Here is an 18,510-nt window from a genome sequence, read left to right as displayed (position 1 = left end):
TGAAGTTTTATTGGTCTCCCGCGTAAACCAAGCTACTCAGCCTCTTTTCTCCACTGAATTTTCCTACTGAGCTATCCTCATTCTATTACTGTTTATATCTTTGATGAATATGTAAATAGTCGCCGACACCGTCTCCCCTTCGAATACCCTGGATCAGCCGGGGCTGGACCCCGGCACTCTGTATATAAGTTAAATAAGCAGGGTGACAATATATAGCATTGACGTATTCCTTTTCCTATTTGGAACAAGTCTGTTGTTCCATGTCCAGTTCTAACTGTTGCTTCCTGACCTGCATATAGGTTTCTCAAGAGGCAGGTCAGGTGGTCTGGTATTCCCATCTCTTTCAGAATTTTCCACACTTTATTATGATCCACACAGTCAGAGGCTTTGGCATAGTCAATAAAGCAGAAATAGATGTTTTTTCTGGAACTCTCTTGCTTTTTTGATGATCAAGCAGATGTTGGCAATTTGATCTCTGGTTCCTCTGCCTTTTCTAAAACCAGCTTGAATATCTGGAAGTTCACAGTCCATGTATTGCTGAAGCCTGGCTTGGAAAAGTTTGAGCATTACTTTACTAGTGTGTGAGATGAGTGCAATTGTGTGGTAGCTTGAACATTCTCTAGCATTGCCTTTGTTTGGGATTGGAATGAAAGCGGACCTTCTCCATCCCTGTGGCAACTGCTGAGCTTTCCAGATTTGCTGGCATATTGAGTGCAGCACTTTAACAGCATCATCTTCAGGGATTTGAAATAGGTCAATTGGAATTCCATCACCTCCACTAGCTTTGTTCATAGTGATGCTTCCTAAGGCCTACTTGACCCACATTCCAGGATGTCTGGCTCTAGGTGAATGGTCACACTATCGTGATTATATGGGTCATGATGATCTTTTTGTACAGTTCTTCTGTGTATTCTTGCCACCTCTTCTTAATATCTTCTGCTTCTGTTAGGTCCATACCATTTTTGTCCTTTATTGCAAATCTAGAGGTCTACAAATAAGCATTTTATGAAGAAAAATATAATTGGGAAACTTTAATCAAAATGTTAAATTAATTCTGATTATTTCATATTGTTCTTTGAATTTTATTATATTGACTTTTTTTTTTCCAACGTACATATTTACTACTATAATGCATGTGTGCTAAGTCGCTTCTTTTGTGTCCAGCTCTTTTCAACACTAAGGACTACAGCCCACCAGGCTCTTCTGTCCATGGGCTTCAATAGGCCAGAATACTAGCGTGGGTTGTCATCTTCCCAGGCCAGGAATTGAAGCCGTGTCTCTTATGTCTCCTGCACTGGAAGCAGATTCTTTACCACTAGTGTCACCTGGGAAGTCCACTCCTATAATATTGGCACAATTTAAGCATAAAAGTTTCATTGTAAAAAATGCATCATTCCATCCCTGATAGTTTCAATCACAGAATAAGAAAGTATTTCTCTAAAAATAGTTTCTCTACCAAAGCAGGCATAGATTTAGAGCATCACGTTGGAAGGCCACAGCATTAGGCTCTTCACTGTGTGGCTTCTAAGGGAAAAAATTAGTTAGAACTTAGCATAGCAGCGTTTAGTACTTGAACTTTTGTCCTTGGAGACATGCCAAGTAATCTTGCTTGGAAATTGGTCCACAGAGATGACCAGTTTGCATTGTCAACAGTCTCCAGAATATGAGGTAGCCTGGAGTCATCAGGATGAGAGGCAAGAGATATGGTGCTCCACTTACATCTATGTACACAGTTGATCCCTGATACTCATTCTAGACATAACTTCCTGACAAATTTTATGCATGATCAGGAGTTGAACAAAACTTCATTTGATTTATTTTTGCCTCAGAATAAAACAAAATGAATGCACTAACATTTAAAAGAACTTATCTCAAAGAAAACAAATATTGCATTATAGAAATTTTCAACTCAAATGGTCTTATGTGTTATTTGTGAGAAAAATGGGAGTTTGACATACTTCTAGAGAGAAAATATTGGAAGAAAGTATTTTTTCACCAACTTGGCTGAAAGTAAGTATCATTCTCAAATTTGGAAGGTTTTAGGTAGGATCCAATAAAATGGGAACTTTATCAGCAGAATATGCATGCAGATATCTTTTAGACCTTATTAAAAAAGTGTCAGGATGTGTGGAAGGAGAAGTACAGAGTTGATATGATCAGGGTCTACAAGTCATTTGCATTTTTAGAAATATAATTTTGGAAGAAATTTGATTTTCACTGGTCAGGTTAGAAAAATATCATATATTTTGGAAATTAGTACTAACATATGGCCTATCATTTTAATACACCCTATTAAAGTCCACTAAGTTTGGATACTTGTCATTAACATTAAACAGTATTTGAAATGAAAGAACAAAACATGGTACATTAAAATTTTCTTTTATCATTCTTTATTATATAGCTAGCAGTTTACTCTTGGTTTTGTTGAAATTAATTATAAATAGGAGTATGGTATTATGGTGTGGTGTAGTGGTAAAGAATCTTCCTGCTATGCAAGAGACATGGGTTTGATCTCTGAGTGGGGAAGATATACTGGAGGAGGATACGGCAACCCACTCCAGTATTCTTGCCTGGAAATTCCATGGACAGAAGAGCCTGGAGGGCTAGAGTGCATGGGGTTTGCAAAGAGTCGGACATGCCTGAGCACACACACACAAGGTCTTATGAACAAGCTCTCTAGAGTCAATCTATGGAGGTGGAATTGCAGGTTCAAAATTTAGTAGTTCTGTATCTGGACAAGTTAATTAAATTATTTGTGCACTTGTCTCATCAGAAAAATATGGCTAAAACAGTACTAATTATGATATAAAAATCTCATGAAATGCATTAATTAAATGCCTTAACAGGAGCATTTAGGAGCATATCAGGCTTATTCTAATTCTTCAATGAATTAGTTTGTTTTTTTTTTTTTATAATATATCCAAATGTCAACTCACACCTATTTTTATATTTGGAAATCAAAATAAGTTTTTGTCTCTGCATACACTATACACACCTCCTTATCATCATTTCATGGGAACACTAAATTAATATAAATAAGTGATGTCATTATACATACACAAAGTAATTTTTTTTTTAATTTTTTAAGTAATTCCTGCTGAATATCAACTTTGATTTCTCAACAGTTTGGAGCATTTGAACACTATGGGCAGAAGGAATATCACACAGGTGTCTGACTTCATCCTCACGGGACTGACAGACTCTGAAGAGATCCGGCTGGTCCTCTTCACCCTCTTTCTCCTGATATACCTGATCACTGTGCTGGGGAATGTGGGGATGATCCTGCTAATCTACCTGGATTCCCGGCTTCACACACCTATGTATTTTTTCCTCAGTCACTTGTCATTTCTTGACCTCAGTTACTCAAGTGTCATCACCCCTAAAACCTTAGAAAATTTACTGAATTCCAGCAAGAACATTTCGTACCCGAACTGCTTCATCCAGATGAGTTGCTTTATATTCTTGGGTGCCACTGAATGTTTCCTTCTCTCCTCCATGGCCTATGATCGCTATGTAGCTATCTGCAACCCTCTGCATTACCCGATTGTCATGTACACCAGACGCTGCTGGTCCCTAGTCTTCGGATGTTATTTGATTGGCTTTATGGACTCTTTTGTTAATGGACTTTGTATGAGCAGATTGCATTTCTGCAAATCCAATATAATCTTTCACTTTTTCTGTGATCTATCCCCAATTTTAGCCTTGTCCTGCACTGACACACATGACATAGAAATCATCATATCCACTTTTGCTGGCTCTAGCCTAGTGCTGTCTCTTCTTACAATAGCAGTGTCCTATGTCTCCATCATGTCTACTATCCTCAAAATTACTTCCACTTCTAGTAAGCAAAAAGTTTTCTCTACCTGTGCATCACATCTTCTGGGGGTCACCATCTTTTACGGCACTATGATTTTTACTTACTTAAAACCAAGTAAATCCTACTCCTTGGGAAAGGATCAGATAGCTTCTGTTTTTTACACTATTGTCATCCCCATGCTGAATCCACTCATATACAGTCTTCGAAACAAGGAAGTAAAAAATGCTTTCAGTAGAGTCATGCAGAAGATGAAATGAAAGTCGCTCAGTCGTGTCCAATTCTTTGTGACCCCATGGACTATACAGTCCATGGAATCCTCCAGGCCTGAAGTGGGGAGCCTTTCCCATCTCCAGGGAATCTTCCTAATTCAGAGATCGAATTTGGGTCTCCTACATTTCAGGCAGATTCTTTACCAGCTAAGCCACAAGGGAAGCCCAAGAATACCTGAGTGGGTAACCTGTCCCTTCTCCAGGGGATCTTCCAGACCCCTGAATCAAACCGGGATCGTCTGCATTGAAGGCTGATTCTTTACCAACTGAGCTATGAGGGAAGCCCAGGTAAAGTGTTCTGAACAATTAAAATAGCATTGAAGGTAAGTGTTCATGCTCACAAGTTTTTTTTTTTTTTTCTTATCTGTATTTTATTCCCCTTTTTTCTCTTTCCAGAAACAAACTGAACTATTTATTTATTTGCTTTCTTTTTGAACGATTATTTGCTTGATCTAATATGATCTTGGGCATTTCCTGGCACTTTGGTCATGCTCAGTCGTGTTTGACTCTTTGTGACCCCACGGACCATAGCCCACCAGGCTCCTCTGTCCACAGAATATTCCAGGCAAGAATATGGAAATGGGTTGTCATTTTCTACTCCAAGGGATCTTCCCAACCCAGGGATTGAACCATGCATCCTCTACATCTCTTGCATTGGCAACAAATTGTAACCTTGAGCCACGGGAAGCCCTTTTCCTGGAATATGCCATAAGAAAATAATTTTAAATGTTGAAACATGCTAAATTCATGGTGTTCTTTTAAGGACAACTGATTTGCAGAATGATGACTTATGGTTATTATCTTTTAAACAGTATCATACAAATTTAGAGAATTTTATTATGAAAAAAGGTCCATTTTAGGAACAGTAAAAACACTTTTAGAAATTATTTCATGTACTTTGTGGAGAAGCAATACAACAGAGTGATTAGTAGCACTTGCTTTGGAACTATCCATTACAGAATTTCCATTCTTGATTGCAACCCTTGTAGCTCTATAACATTTGAAAAAATCACTGAAACTTTTGGACTCGTTTCCTCAACCTCACCAAGTAAGTAATAATTCCAGATCTATAGTGTTATTGTAGGTATTATACCACACAATTGACGTAAAGCATTTAAGGCCTTACAAAGAAATGCTATTATCATTAGAATGTTGACATCCTTGCTTATTTTTAACTTATAATGTTTTATTTTTTTCTTAAAGAATATTATTCTAATTTATAAATTACCTTTAGTTTATTTAAAAGAAAACACACACACAACTAAGTAAATGATCAATGCTTCAAGATTTCTTCAAAAAACTTGGAAAATATAAAATTGGAAGAAAAAAAAAGTTTTTTATATATGTTCTTCTGGGCATTCCTGTTGGCTTAGTGGTAAAAAATTGGCCTGCCAATGAAGGAGATACAGGCTCAATCCCTGATTTAGGAAGATTCTCCAGAGAAGGAAATGGCAACCCACTCCACTATTCATGCCTGGCAATCCCCACAGACAGAGGAGGCTGATGGGCAACAGTCCATGTGGTCACACAGAGTCAGACACAACAGAGCAACTGAACAGCAGCAATAATATATTCTTCTAGGGGGCTTCCCTGGTGGCTCAGTGGAAAAGAATCCACCTGTCAATGTAGGAGTTACCAGTTTGAGCCCTGGTCCCAGAAGATTCCCTGGAGAAGGAAATCACACTCACTCCATGGACATGCCATGAAAACGCACTCTGTGAAAATGCCCATGGACAGAAGAACCCAGTGGGCTAGAGTCCATGCAGTCGCAAAGAGTTGGACACCATTTAGGGACTAACAACTACGACATATGCTCTAGATAGATAGTTATGTATGTACATGGTATTACATTATATATGTCATATTTCTCTCATTTCCTATGAAGTTTTCAGCAGCTTTCTTTGTACTCTTACAAGTTTACCATTAGTTAGTCTTCTGTCATTGAAATCCAGAGTGAATGTGTTTTTGGCAAATGGGAAAAATCCAGACTCATTCTGCAATGCTTTGGACATGAAATGTGTGCAAATTCAAGTTAAAAATCTGCATGCAGTGATATTTCTTCAGTAGCTATCTGAAAATATTTAAAACCCATAAATGTGTGTGATGTGTCAAAAGCTTCCAAAAACTGCTTTTGTTGTTATTGTTGTTGTTGAAATTCTGTGCATTTTACAATAGCATTGCCTTTCTCCTAATTCCTATGTTTGTTATGATTATTAAAGATAAATTCTTTAATTAAAAGTTTCACTCTGTTAATGGACATATAGCTTGTTTCTATGTTCTGGCCTCTGTAAATAGTGTTGCAATGAACACTATCAGAACTAATACTGATAGTTCTTGGAATTTTTCCATTTTCCCTTTCATTCAGAAATGAACTCACTTTTTGAATTACAGTTTTTTCTAGGCATATGCCTAGGAGTGGGGTTTCTTTGTCCTGTGGTTGTTCTTTTTGTGTTATAATCTTCATAATAGCCCACTGCTCCACAGTGACCTTGTCCCCACTCCTTACCTCCATTAACTCATTCTTTATTATTCTACCAATCATACTCACTTTGATTTGACGACTGACACCCTAACTGTTCTGTCCACACTAATACTGAAAGTTCTTGGAATTTTTCCATTTTCCCTTTCATTCAGAAATTTCCTATTCGCAGAGAAATGCATGCTTTCCTTCCCATTTTATTCTTAATAAAAACATTCAAAAATTTACCTATTCCCTTCCTCCTTGCATGTTTCATTTCTTTTCCATGGCAGTTATCTACATTTAACCTTTTATAATATTTTACTAGTGTATTTTGCTTCTTGTCTGCCGCACCTCACACACTATCATGTAAGTTTAATGAATGAGGATTCTTGTTTAGTTTGTTCAACATCATCTACCCAGCACCTAGATCTAAACCTCAATGAATGTATCTGAAGTTTGCAATTTATAGAGGATGAAACTAAAGAACACAGTAAACAACTGGCCCATGATCACACACTAGTGAAAGAACAAGCTCACGTTTGAACACAGATAGTCTAACTCTACTGTTAACATTTCTCATCACCACTGATTGGGCATTTTCAACAAAATTGTACTACGATTACCAGAACTGAGAAAATAAAATTCACTACTATATTAAAGAAAGTATTACATAAAACACCAGGGGCTGTTGAAAGGCTTATACGGCTGGCAGACATTCTCTAAAACATGCTAATACCAGCCAACATGATTTGGACAATACTAGCTAAGTCTTTTCAAACATCCAGGCCCAGTCCTATTCACTGAAGGAAAATTCCATTAAGCAAAGAACAGTTTGCCCAAAGATGATATTGTTCTAGGAAGAGAATCTGCATTAGTCAGGGTACAGGCTAGCTTGATGTAAAATGGGATTCAGAAAGACTGGCTTAGCAAAGAAAAAAGTATCCTTGGTTATAAACTTCCAGATTTTATCTGACTAGGGTATGTGGATGAGTCTTTTTCAGAACATAATTCTAGAAACTGGGCTTCCTTGGTGAATCAGTGGTAAAGAAATACTGCTGCCAATGCAGGAGCAACACATATGGGCCCTGGTCAGTATGATCCCCCGGAGAAGGCCCAGGCTAGCATTCTTTCCTGGAAAAGCCCATGGACAGAGGAACCTGGTGGGCTACAGTACATGTGACCAAAAAGAGTCTGACATGATTTAGTGAATAAATGACACCAATCCTGCAAACTAAGTTTCTTCTGTGTTGCTGATCATTAATCTCCCAAATGCTGTCCTCTTCTTCACTGTTGAATGATTGATTTAAAAAAAAAATAATATTTGGTACATTTCATCACAAAGCCATCTGGTTTTGGTCTAATATTCAGTATCTAAAGTTAACTGAAAGCATAAATTCACTTAAATGCATGCATGAAAATGTTCATAAGCACTATGAATGAAAGCCAAAGAACAGAAACAACTCAAATGACCATCAAGTGATTCATTGGAAGGACAGATGTTGAAGTGTTGCAGCTGAAGCTCTATTACTTTGGCCACCAAATGGGAAGAGCTGACACACTGGAAAAGACTCTGATGCTGTGAAAGAGTGAAGGCAGGAGGAGAAGGGGACGACAGAAGATGAGATGGTTGGATGGCATCACGGACTCAATGGACATGAGTTTGAATAAACTCCAGAAGTTAATGGAGGACAGAAAAGCCTGGCATGCTGCAGTCCATGGTGTCACAAAGAGTTGAACATGACTTTGTGACTGAGGAACAACAAAATATTATTTACATGAGATGAAGGAAAAGAGATCATGGGAATTTTTTTCATATAAATTTATTTTAATTGGAAGCTAATTACTTTACAATATTGTATTGGTTTTGCCATACATCAACATGAATCCACAAAGGGTGTATATGTGTCCCCCATCTTGAACCTTCTTCCCACTTCCCTCCCCATACCATCCCTCTGGGTCATCCCAGTGCACCAGCCCCAAGCATCCAGTATCATATACTGAACTTGGACTGGCGATTCGTTTCACATATGATATTATACATATTTCAATGCCATTCTCCCAAATCATCCCACCCTCTCCCTCTCCCACAGAGTCCAAAAGACTGTTCTATATATCTGTGTCTCTTTTGCTGTCTCGCATATGGGGTTATTGTTACCATCTTTATAAATTCCATATATATGCGTTAGTATACTGTATTGGAGTTTTTCTTTCTGGCTTACTTCACTCTGTATAATAGGCTCCAGTTTCATCCACCTCATTAGAACTGATTCAAATGTATTCTTTTTAATGGCTGAGTAATACTCCATTGTGTATATGTACCACAGCTTTCTTATCCATTCATCTGCTGATGGACATCTAGGTTGCTTCCATGTCCTGGCTATTGTAAACAGTGCTGTGATGAACACCGGGGTACACGTGTCTCTTTCCCTTCTGGTTTCCTCAGTGTATATACCCAGCAGTGGGATTGCTGGGTCGTAAGACAGTTCTATTTCCAATTTTTTAAGGAAAAATGAATAAATTTTATTAAACTAAAATCAGGAAAATAGAACAAAGGAAAAATATATAGACAAAGAAAGCAAGACATGCTTCAAAGATGTTCAAAGATGAACACCAAGCCAAATTAACAGAAAACATATCACAAGGTACAAATAAGGCTTTTATTCCCCTGAAAAGAAAAAAATATATATTTTAAACTTTCTAATGAATTGATATAATGTATTCTAAGTCAAGGAAAAATATTTATTAAAGTCATTTTTTGTTATTTATTAAATTAATTTTTACAAATTTTAAGAAATAAATTCCTTTAAAATTTTTTTACATTTTTCTTATCTAGCCATAAATATGATTTTTATTTTACACTTGTCTAAGTAAGACAAACATTTCATGATTGCACTCATCTCACATGCTAGTAAGGTAATGCTCAAAATTCTCCAAGCCAGGCTTCAACAAGAAGCCTCTGAACTTCCAGATGTTCAAGCTTGTTTTAGAAAAGGCAGAGGAATCAGAGATCAAGTTGCCAACATCTGTTGGATTGTCAAAAAAGCCAGAGATTTCCAGAAATACATGTATTTCTGATTTATTGACTGTTCCAAAGGCTTTTATTGTATGGATCACCACAAACTCTGGAAACTTCTGTAAGAGATGGGAATACCAGATCACCTGATCTGCCTCTTGAGAAACCTGTATGCAGGTGAGGAAGCAACAGAACTGGACATGGAACAACAGACTGGTTCCAAATAGGAAAAGGAGTACGTCAAGGCTGTGTATTGTCACCCTGCTTATTTGACTTATATGCAGAGTGCATCATGAGAAATTCTGGACTGGATGAAGCACAAGCTGGAATCAAGATTGCTGGGAGAAATATCATTAACCTCAGATATGCAGATGACACAACCCTTATGGCATAAAGTGAAGAAGAACTAAAAGGCCTCTTAATGAAAGTGAGAGAGGAGAGTGAAAAAGTTGGCTTAAATCTCAACATTTTGAAAATGAAGATCATGGCATCTGATCCCATCACTTCATGGTCAATAGATGGGGAAACAATGAAAAGAGTGTCAGATTTTCTTTTTCTGGTCTCCAAAACCACAGAAAATTGTGACTGGAGCCATGAAATTAGAAGAGGCTTGCTTCTTGGAAGAAAAGTTATGACCAACCTAGACAGCATAATAAAAAGCAGAGGCATTACTTTGTCAACAAAGGTCCGTCTAGTCAAAATTACAGATTTTCCAGTAGTCATGTGTGGATGTGAGGGTTGGACTATAAAGAAAGCTGAGCACCAAAGAACATAAGCTTTTGAACTGTGGTGTTGGAGAAGACTCTTGAGAGCCCCTTGGACAGCATGGAGATCCAACCAGTCCATCCTAAAGGAGATCAGTCCTGAATGTTCACTGGAAGGACTGATGTTGAAGCTGAAACTCCAATACTTTGGCCACCTGATGGGAAGAGCTGATTCATTGGAAAAGACCCTGATGCTGGGAAAAATTGAGGGCAGGAGGAGAAGGGGACGACAGGATGAGGTGGTTGGATGGCATAACCGACTCAATGGACATAGGTTTGTGTAAACTCCGGGAGTTGGTGATGGATAGGGAGGCCTGGTATGCTGCGGTTCACGGGGTCACAAAGAGTTGGATACAACTGAGCGACCGAAATGAACTGACTTAACCTTAAGCATATTCTTAATAAATATTACCATCTATCTTCAGTATAATTTTTGGAGTTTCAAAATGGACCTAATCTATTTCTGTGATTTGACAGTAATAAGAAAATACTTTAATAATGGAATAAAGATATATGATGTTGAGCCAAACTGGAAAAGTCATGCCCATATACCTGGATGGAACATATTGTGTGAACTCACATGGAGGTTCTTCACAGGGGCTCCAGAATGGAGAAATAACTTCATGATGTGTGCTGAAGACTTCCTATAATTAATGTGAGCTAATATCAATCTACTGAATCCCAAGATTATAGCTATAACAATAGAGTGTGAAACAAATCACAGAGTGAATGACAACTGCAATATACTTACATCAGTAAATATTTAATATGGATCAGTTTAAATGTAATAATCAGCATATAAATGATATGAACTATATTTGTAAATTGTTACATTGATGGACTCAGTTCAGTTCAGTTTAGTTGCTCAGTCGTGTCTGACTCTTTGCAACCACATGAACTGCAGCACACCCAGGCCTCCATTTCCATGACCAACTAGCGGAGTTTACTCAAATCCATGTCCATTGAGTTGGTTATGCCATCCAATAATCTCATTCTTTGTTGTCCCCTTCTCCTCCTGCCCTCAATCTTTCCCAGCATAAGGGTCTTTCCAAATGACTCAGCTTTTCCCATCAGGTGGCCAAAGTATTGGAATTTCAGCCTCAGCATCAGTCCTTCCAATGAATACCTAGGACTGATCTCCTTTAGGATGGACTGGTTGGATCTCCTTGCAGTCCAAGGGACTCTCAAGAGTCCTCTCCAACACCACAGTTCAAAAGCATCAACTCTTCAGTGCTCAGCTTTCTTAATAGTACAATTCTCACATACATGCATGACTACTGGAAAAACCATAACCTTGACTAGACAGACATTTGTTGGCAAATTAATGTCTCTGCTTTTTAATATGCTGTCTAGGTTGGTCTTAACTTTCCTTCCAAGGAGTAAGCATCTTTTAATTCCATGGCTGCAATCACCATCTGCAGTGATTTTGGAGACCAGAAAAATAAAGTCAGTCACTGTTTCCACTGTTTCCCAATCTATTTGCCATGAAGTGATGATGGGAACTGTTGCCATGATCTTTGTTTTCTGAATGTTGAGATTTAAGCCAACTTTTTCACTCTCCTCTTTCACTTTCATCAAGAGGCTCTTTAGTTCTTATTCAATTTCTGCCATAAGGGTGGTGTCATCTGCATGTCTGAGGTTATTGATATTTCTCCTGGCAATCTTGATGCCGACTTGTGCTTCTTCCAGCCCAGCATTTCTCATGATGTACTCTGCATATAAGTTAAATATACAGGGTGACAATACACAGCCTTGATGTACTCCTTTTCTTATTTGGAATCAGTCTGTTCCATTTTCTGTTCTAACTGTTGCTTCCTGACCTGCATACAGGTTTCTCAAGAGGCAGGTCAGTTGGTCTGCTATTCCCATCTCTTTCAGAATTTTCCACACTTTATTATGATCCACACAGTCAGAGGCTTTGGCATAATCAATAAAGCAGAAATAGATGTTTTTTCTGGAACTCTTTTGCTTTTTTGATGACCAAGCAGATGTTGGCAATTTAATCTCTCGTTCTTCTGCCTTTTCTAGCACCAGCTTGAACATCTGGAAGTTCACTATTTACATATTGCTGAATCCTGGCTTTGATAATTTTGGGCATTACTTTACTAGCATGTGAGATGAGTGCAATTGTGTGGTAGTTTGAGCATTCTTTGGCATTGCCTTTCTTTGGGATTGGAATGAAAACGGACCTTTTCCAGTCCTGTGGCCACTGGTGAGGTTTCCAAATTTGCTGGCATATTGAGTGCAGCACTTTCACAGCATCATCTTTCAGGATTTGAAAGCGCTCAACTGGAATTCCATCACCTCCACTGGCTTTGTTCATAGTGATGCTTTCTAAGGCCCACTTGACTTCATATTCCAGGATGTCTGGCTCTAGGTGAGTGATCACACCATCATGATTATCTGGGTCATGAAGATCTTTTTTGTACAATTATTCTGTGTATTCTTGCTACTTTTTCTTAATATCTTCTGTTTTTGTTAGGTCTATACCATTTCTGTCCTTTATTGAACCCATCTTTGCATGAAATGTTCCCTTGGTATCTGTAATTTTCTTGAAGAGATCTCTAGTCTTTTCCTCTCTATTGTTTTCCTCTACCTCTTTGCATTGATGGCCAAAGAAGGCTTTGTTATCTCTCTTGCTATTATTTGGAACTCTGCATTCAAATTGGTATGCCTTTCCTTTTCTCCTTTGCTTTTCACTTCTCTTCTTTTCACAGCTATTTGTAAGGCCTCCTCTAAGAGCCATTTTGCTTTTTTCAATTACTTTTGCTTTGGGATCATCTTAATCCCTGTCTCCTATACGATGTCATGAACTTCTGTTCATAGTTTATCAGGCACTCTGTCTATCAGATATAGTCCCCTATGCCAAGGTCCAGCCCCAGCTGATCCAGGGAGTTTGAAGGGGAGACGGCGTCGGCGATTAATTTAAATATTCATCAAAGATATAAAGAGTAATAGAATGAGGATAGCTCAGCAGGAAAATTCAGTGGAGAAAAGAGGCTGAGTAGCTTGGTTTACGTGGGAAACCAATAAAACTTCAAGACAAGAAGTTTGCACCACTTATGTAGGCCACAGGCATCCTTCCATTTTTCCAAAGGAGAGGAGACACTGAGGCCTCCCTGGTCAGAGTTTAGAAGCCCAGGCATAATTAGTAAGCTTGGTGGGCTCTGCACTCCAGATGGAAACTCAACCAGAATTTAAGAGAGAGAACGACATGGGGAGACCAGTATTTCAAGGAGCTGATCCCAATTCTTTATTTTCCAGGGTCTGTTTTTATACACTGAGATGTTATACAAAAGTCAAACGGGGTTAGCAGTCCTGACTTTTATTAAAGTCAGGTGCTTCGTACAGATGTATACAGAGGTCTTAGGGGTGTTACATCATCTTCTGGCCAGGGGGCCTGCTGACAATTTATGACCCTCTCCTTGTGACAGCAGTCAGTCAACACTTATTTCTCCAGGGGTGATTATTCTTAAAACAGATGCCACACAAATAAAGTTACATTCCTATAAGGTGAGGGTGTAGTCGGTTTTAGTTAAGGAAAGAATTTACTTAGCCTAAGGTCTAACGTGATTTATATCAAACGTTAATACTTATTTCTTCTATATATTCATTAATGCGTGTAAGGGCAGGGGATGTGGAGACTTAGCAGCAGACATTGGCTCAACAAATGAAAAACCCTTCACCGATACAATCTCTAATCAGCCCATTATACTTATACTAATAATTTTCTAACTTCTCTAAAGAACCTGTTTTTAGAAGGTATAAAGCATCTCGAGCCGCTCATGGTTGGGAGGCTGTGAGCAATCACATGTGGCCGGACAAGCCTGTCAGGCAGGCTAGAGAACCTTCAGAGGAGTTTGTAAGTTTGGAACACTCCTGTCACACCCAGGAATTATTATTAACTGGAGCTCTAAGTTAACTCTTTCTCCGAAAGTGGGGGTGGGGGAGAGCCCCCCATAAAGTCAGAGGTGTAGGTGAGAGCACAAAGTAGTAAAGTACGCAGACTCTGATTTTGGGGGTAGATGCTTGAGGATTTCCAGGGGGCTCCTGAGGCTCTATCCCACCTTTGCGTATGTCAAGCCTCCTTCCTCAGACCTTTGCCACAGGTGGAGGTCCTCACGCTGGCTGCCCGCACCTTTAAATCTATTTGCCACTTCCACTGTATAGTCATAAGGGATTTGGTTTAGGTCATATCTGAATGGTCTATTGGTTTTCCACACTTTCTTCAATTTAAGTCTGAATTTGGCAATAAGGTCTTTATGATCTGAGCCACAGTTAACTCCCAGTTTATTTTTGATGGACTCAGATCAGATCAGATCAGATCAGTCACTCAGTCGTGTCCGACTCTTTGCGACCCCATGAATCACAGCATGCCAGGCCTCCCTGTCCATCACCAACTCCCGGAGTTCAGTGAGACCCACTTCCATTGAGTAAGTGATGTCATCCAGCCATCTCATCCTCTGTCATCCCCTTCTCCTCTTGCCTTCAATCCTTCCCAGCATGAGAGTCTTTTCCAATGAGTCAACTCTTCGCATGAGGTGGCCAAAGTACTGGAGCTTCAGCTTTAGCATCATTCCTTCCAAAAAAAATTCCCAGGGCTGATCTCCTTCAGAATGGACTGGTTGGATCTCCTTGCAGTCCAAGGGACTCTCAAGAGTCTTCTCCAACACCACAGTTCCAAAGCATCGATTCTTCGGCGCTCATCCTTCTTCACAGTCCAACTCTCACATCCATACATGACCACAGGAAAAACCATAGCCTTGACTAGACGGACCTTTGTTGGCAAAGTAATGTCTCTGCTTTTGAATATGCTATCTAGGTTAGTCGCAACTTTCCTTCCAAGGAGTAAGCGCCTTTTATTCATGGCTGCAGTCACCATCTGTAGTGATTGTAGAGCCCAGAAAAATAAAGTCTGACACTTTCCACTGTTTCCCCATCTATTTCCCATGAAGTGATGGGACCGGATACCATGATCTTTGTTTTCTAAAAGTTGAGCTTTAAGCCAACTTTTTCACTATCCACTTTCACTTTCATCAAGGGGCTTTTGAGTTCCTCTTCACTTTCTGCCATAAGGGTGGTGTCATCTGCATATCTGAGGTTATTAATATTTCTCCAGTAATCTTGATTCTAGCTTGTGTTTCTTCCAGTCCAGCGTTTCTCATGATGTACTCTGCATATAAGTTAAATGAGCAGGGTGGCAATACACAGCCTTGACATACTCCTTTTCCTATTGGGAAACAGTATGTTGTTCAATGTCCAGTTCTAACCTATGCTTCCTTACCTGCATACAAATTTCTCAAAAAGCAGGTCAGGTGGTCTGGTATTCCCATCTCTTTCAGAATTTTCCACAGTTAATTGTGATCCACACAGTCAAAGGCTTTGGCATACTCAATAAAGCCGAAAGAGACATTTTTTCTGGAACTCTCTTGCTTTTTTCATGACCCAGGGGATGTTGGCAATTTGATCTCTGGTTCCTCTGCCTTTTCTAAAACCAGCTTGAACATCAGGAAGTTTTCGGTTCATATATTGCTGAAGCCTGGCCTGGAGAATTTTGAGCATTACTTTACTAGCATGTAAGATGAGTGCAATTGTGCGGTAGTTTGAGCATTCTTTGGGATTGAAATGAAAACTGACCTTTTCCAGTCCTGTGGCCACTGCTGAGTTTTCCAAATTGGCTGGCATGTTGAGTGCAGCACTTTCACTGCATCATCTTTCAGGATTTGGAATAGCTCAACTGGAATTCCATCACCTCCACTAGCTTTGTTCGTACTGATGCTTTTTAAGGCCCACTTGACTTTACATTCCAGGATGTCTGGCTCTAGGCTAGTGATTACACCATCGTGATTATCTGGGTCGTGAAGATCTTTTTTGTACAGTTCTTCTGTGTATTCTTGCCATCTCTTCTTAATATCTTCTGTTTCTGCTAGGTCCATACCATTTCTGTCCTTTATCGAGCCCATTTTTGCATGAAATGTTCCTTTGGTATCTCTGATTTTCTTGAAGAGATCACTAGTCTTTCACATTCTGTTGTTTTCCTCTATTTCTTTGCATTGATCGTTGAAGAAGGCTTTCTTATGTCTTCCTTCTATTCTTTGGAACTCTGCATTCAGATGTTTATACCTTTCATTTTCTCCTTTGCTTTTCGCTTCTCTTCTTTTCACAGCTATTTGTAAGGCCTCCCCAGACAGCCATTTTGCTTTTTTGCATTTCTTTTCCATGGGGATGTTCTTGATCCCTGTCTCCTGTACAATGTCAAGAACCTCATTCCATATTTCATCAGGCACTCTATCTATCAGATCTTGGCCCTTAAATCTATTTCTCACTTCCACTGTATAATCATAAGGGATTTGATTTAGGTCATACCTGAATGGTCTAGTGGTTTTCCCTACTTTCTTCAATTTCAGTCTGAATTTTGCAATAAGGAGCTCATGGTCTGAGCCAGTCAGCTCCTGGTCTTGTTTTTGGTGACTATATAGGGCTTCTCCATCTTTGGCTGCAAAGAATATCATCAATCTGATTTCTGTGTTGACCATCTGGTGATGTCCATGTATAGAGTCTTCTCTTGTGTTGTTGGAAGAGGGTGTTTGTTATGACCAATGCATTTTCTTGGCAAAACTCTATTAGTCTTTGCCCTGCTTCATTCCGTATTCCAAGGCCAAATTTGCCTGTTACTTCAGGTGTTTCTTGACTTCCTACTTTTGCATTCCAGTCCCCTATAATGAAAAGGACATCTTTTTTTGGGTGTTAGTTCTAAAAGGTCTTGTAGGTCTTCATAGAACCGTTCAAATTAAGCTTCTTCAGCGTTACTGGTTGGGGCATAGACTTGGATTACTGTGATACTGAATGGTTTGCCTTGGAAACGAACAGAGATCATTCTGTCATTCTTGAGATTGCATCCAAGTACTGCATTTCGGAGTCTTTTTTCGACCATGATGGCCACTCCATTTCTTCTGAGGGATTCCTGCCCGCAGTAGTAGATATACTGGTTATCTGAGTTAAATTCAACCCATTCCAGTCCATTTCAGTTTGCTGATTCCTAGAATGTCGACATTCACCCTTGCTATCTCTTGTTTGACCACTTCCAATTTGCCTTGATTCATGGACCTGACATTCCAAGTTCCTATGCAATATTGCTATTTACAGCATCAGACCTTGCTTCTATCACCAGTCACATCCACAGCTGGGTAGTGTTTTTGCTTTGGCTCCATCCCTTCATTCTTTTTTGAGTTATTTCTCCACTTATCTCGAGTAACATATTGGGCACCTACTGACCTGGAGAGTTCCTGTTTCAGTATCCTATCTTTTTGCCTTTTCATACTGTTCATGGGGTTCTCAAGGCAAGAATACTGAAGTGGTTTGCCATTCCCTTCTCCAGAGAACCACATTCTGTCGGATCTCTCCACCATGACCCGCCCGTCTTGGGTTGCCCCACGGGCATGGCTTAATTTCATTGTGTTAGACAAGGCTGTGGTCCTAGTGTGATTAGATTGACTAGTTTTCTGTGAGTATGGTTTCAGTGTGTCTACCCTCTGATGCCCTCTTGCAACACCTACCATCTTACTTGGGTTTCTCTTACCTGGGCGTGGGGGTTCTCTTCACAGCTGCTCCAGCAAAGGCAGTCATTGCTCCTTACCTTGGGCGAGGGATATCTCCTCACCGCCCCCCTTCCTGACCTTCAACGTGGGATAGCTCCTCTTGGCCCTCCTGCACCCATGTAGCCACGGCTCCTTGGATGTGGGGTTGGTCCTCCCGGCCACCACCCTTGTCCTCGGGCGTGGAGTGCTCCTCTCAGCCCCCACCCTGGCCTCAGGCTTAGGGGCATGGGGTATCTCCTCCCAGCTGCTGCTCCTGACCCTGGACACGGGATAACTCCTCTAGTCGCTGCCCCTGACCTCGAATGCAGGGTATCTCCTCTTGGCCGCCCCCCTGACCTCGGATGCGGGGTAGCTCCTCTCAGCCGTCCCTGAGCCATCACAGTCTGGTTCTTTCGGCCGCTGCCCCTGAGCTCAGATGTGGGGTAACTCCTCTTGGCTGCAGCCCTTTGGGCATGGGGTCCTCCTGGCTTCTGGCCCTGGCCTCAGACATGGGGTGGCTCCTCTCGGCTGAGCTTAGTGTGCTGGTTTCAGCCGCCTGTGCCTAGCGTGCTGGTCATAGCTTTATCCAGTACTAAAAATACATTATGT

The 18,510-nt window shown here is 40.0% G+C and overlaps 1 protein-coding gene across 1 annotated transcript; it reads left to right on the top strand.

Moving 5' to 3' along the window:
* Positions 1 to 3,144: 3,144 nt before the first annotated feature.
* LOC102416015 (olfactory receptor 8H3-like) lies at positions 3,145 to 4,074 on the top strand. Its single transcript, XM_025266322.3, has one exon. It carries the CDS (start codon positions 3,145 to 3,147, stop codon positions 4,072 to 4,074), a length of 930 nt encoding a protein of 309 aa, XP_025122107.3.
* The last annotated feature ends 14,436 nt before the right edge of the window (positions 4,075 to 18,510 follow it).

This window comes from Bubalus bubalis, chromosome 16 (genome assembly GCF_019923935.1).
Source record: "Bubalus bubalis isolate 160015118507 breed Murrah chromosome 16, NDDB_SH_1, whole genome shotgun sequence".
NCBI lineage: Eukaryota > Metazoa > Chordata > Mammalia > Artiodactyla > Bovidae > Bubalus > Bubalus bubalis.
The sequence above is the reverse complement of the archived record's forward strand: the minus strand, read 5'-3'. Positions and strand labels throughout refer to the sequence as shown.